Source organism: Salvelinus sp. IW2-2015, unplaced genomic scaffold, assembly GCF_002910315.2.
Source record: "Salvelinus sp. IW2-2015 unplaced genomic scaffold, ASM291031v2 Un_scaffold8889, whole genome shotgun sequence".
Lineage (NCBI taxonomy): Eukaryota > Metazoa > Chordata > Actinopteri > Salmoniformes > Salmonidae > Salvelinus > Salvelinus sp. IW2-2015.
The window spans coordinates 7,885-8,975 of NW_019950148.1; the positions used below are offsets into that span (position 1 = coordinate 7,885).

The 1,091-nt window shown below is 37.3% G+C and overlaps 1 protein-coding gene across 1 annotated transcript in view; it reads left to right on the top strand.

Moving 5' to 3' along the window:
- Window positions 1-178, top strand: part of LOC112079659 (red-sensitive opsin-like) — a 6,679-nt gene extending 6,501 nt beyond the window's left edge. Inside the window, exon 5 of the mRNA XM_070442402.1 lies at window positions 1-178. Within this exon, the coding sequence (XP_070298503.1) occupies window positions 1-96 (96 nt within the window). The 3' untranslated portion in view covers window positions 97-178.
- The last annotated feature ends 913 nt before the right edge of the window (window positions 179-1,091 follow it).

Here is a 1,091-nt window from a genome sequence, read left to right on the forward strand (position 1 = left end):
CGTACGTGCATCATGCAGCTCTTTGGCAAGGAAGTAGACGATGGCTCGGAGGTGTCTACATCAAAAACAGAGGTTTCCACCGTGGCACCGGCATAAAACCCCCCAGACAACGTTGTACCTCTTGGAAACTAATCACGAACGTTCTGAGATATTCCACACGGGACTTTTTCAAATGTACAGTTCATCCTCTTTTGTTTCTGAAACACATTTTCAGGAGAAAATGAAGCTTTACGTCATACAGTTGTAATGTGTTTAAAAACATTACCAACCAAACTGAAATGGCTATGAATCACCTCAAAGGAGTTTTTATATTCCATGGTCTTCAAAATAACTGAAATGGCTATGAATCACCTCAAAGGAGTTTTTATATTCCATGGTCTTCAAAATAACTGAAATGGTTATGAATCACCTCAAGGGGTTTTTATATTCCATGGTCTTCAAAATAACTGAAATTGCTATGAATCACCTCAAGGAGTTTTTATATTCCATGGTCTTCAAAATAACCAGAGAGTCGTGTGGCAATTGATATGCGTACTGTAGCTGTTGCAGTGGCACATTGTGGGAATAGGTATGGTCCTATCAATGTCTGTTGAAGTGACCCCCCCCCAAAAAAAAAAATTTGGGACTGCATGCCATTTTGCATGCCATTTTGGACTGCATTCCCTTCACTCTGTAGAGGCTAAACTAGACAGAATCACAGCTAAGGAGAACTGACATGAGCTGCCAATGGAAATCTGATCATCACAAAACTCTATGAATAATTGATGGTTCCAAAACCCTTTACTTTATAGGTAACTTATGAGCTAAACACTTTGTAGCCCACTTGCAAATAAAAACAATAAAAAAATAATACTATTAAATAGATAATTGTGTATACAATGTATTTAACAATGTTTTTGTAGCCCACTTGCAAATATAAAATGTTTAAAAAAATAAATGCATGAAATGCATGAAATGAGAATTCCCTCTGGTCTCACTTTCTATGTTTGTCCCCTGTTTATTCCCTGTTTATCCCCTGTTTATCCCCTGTTTATCCCCATTTATCTTGTTTATTCCCTGTTTATCCCCATTTATCCTGTTTATTCCCTGTT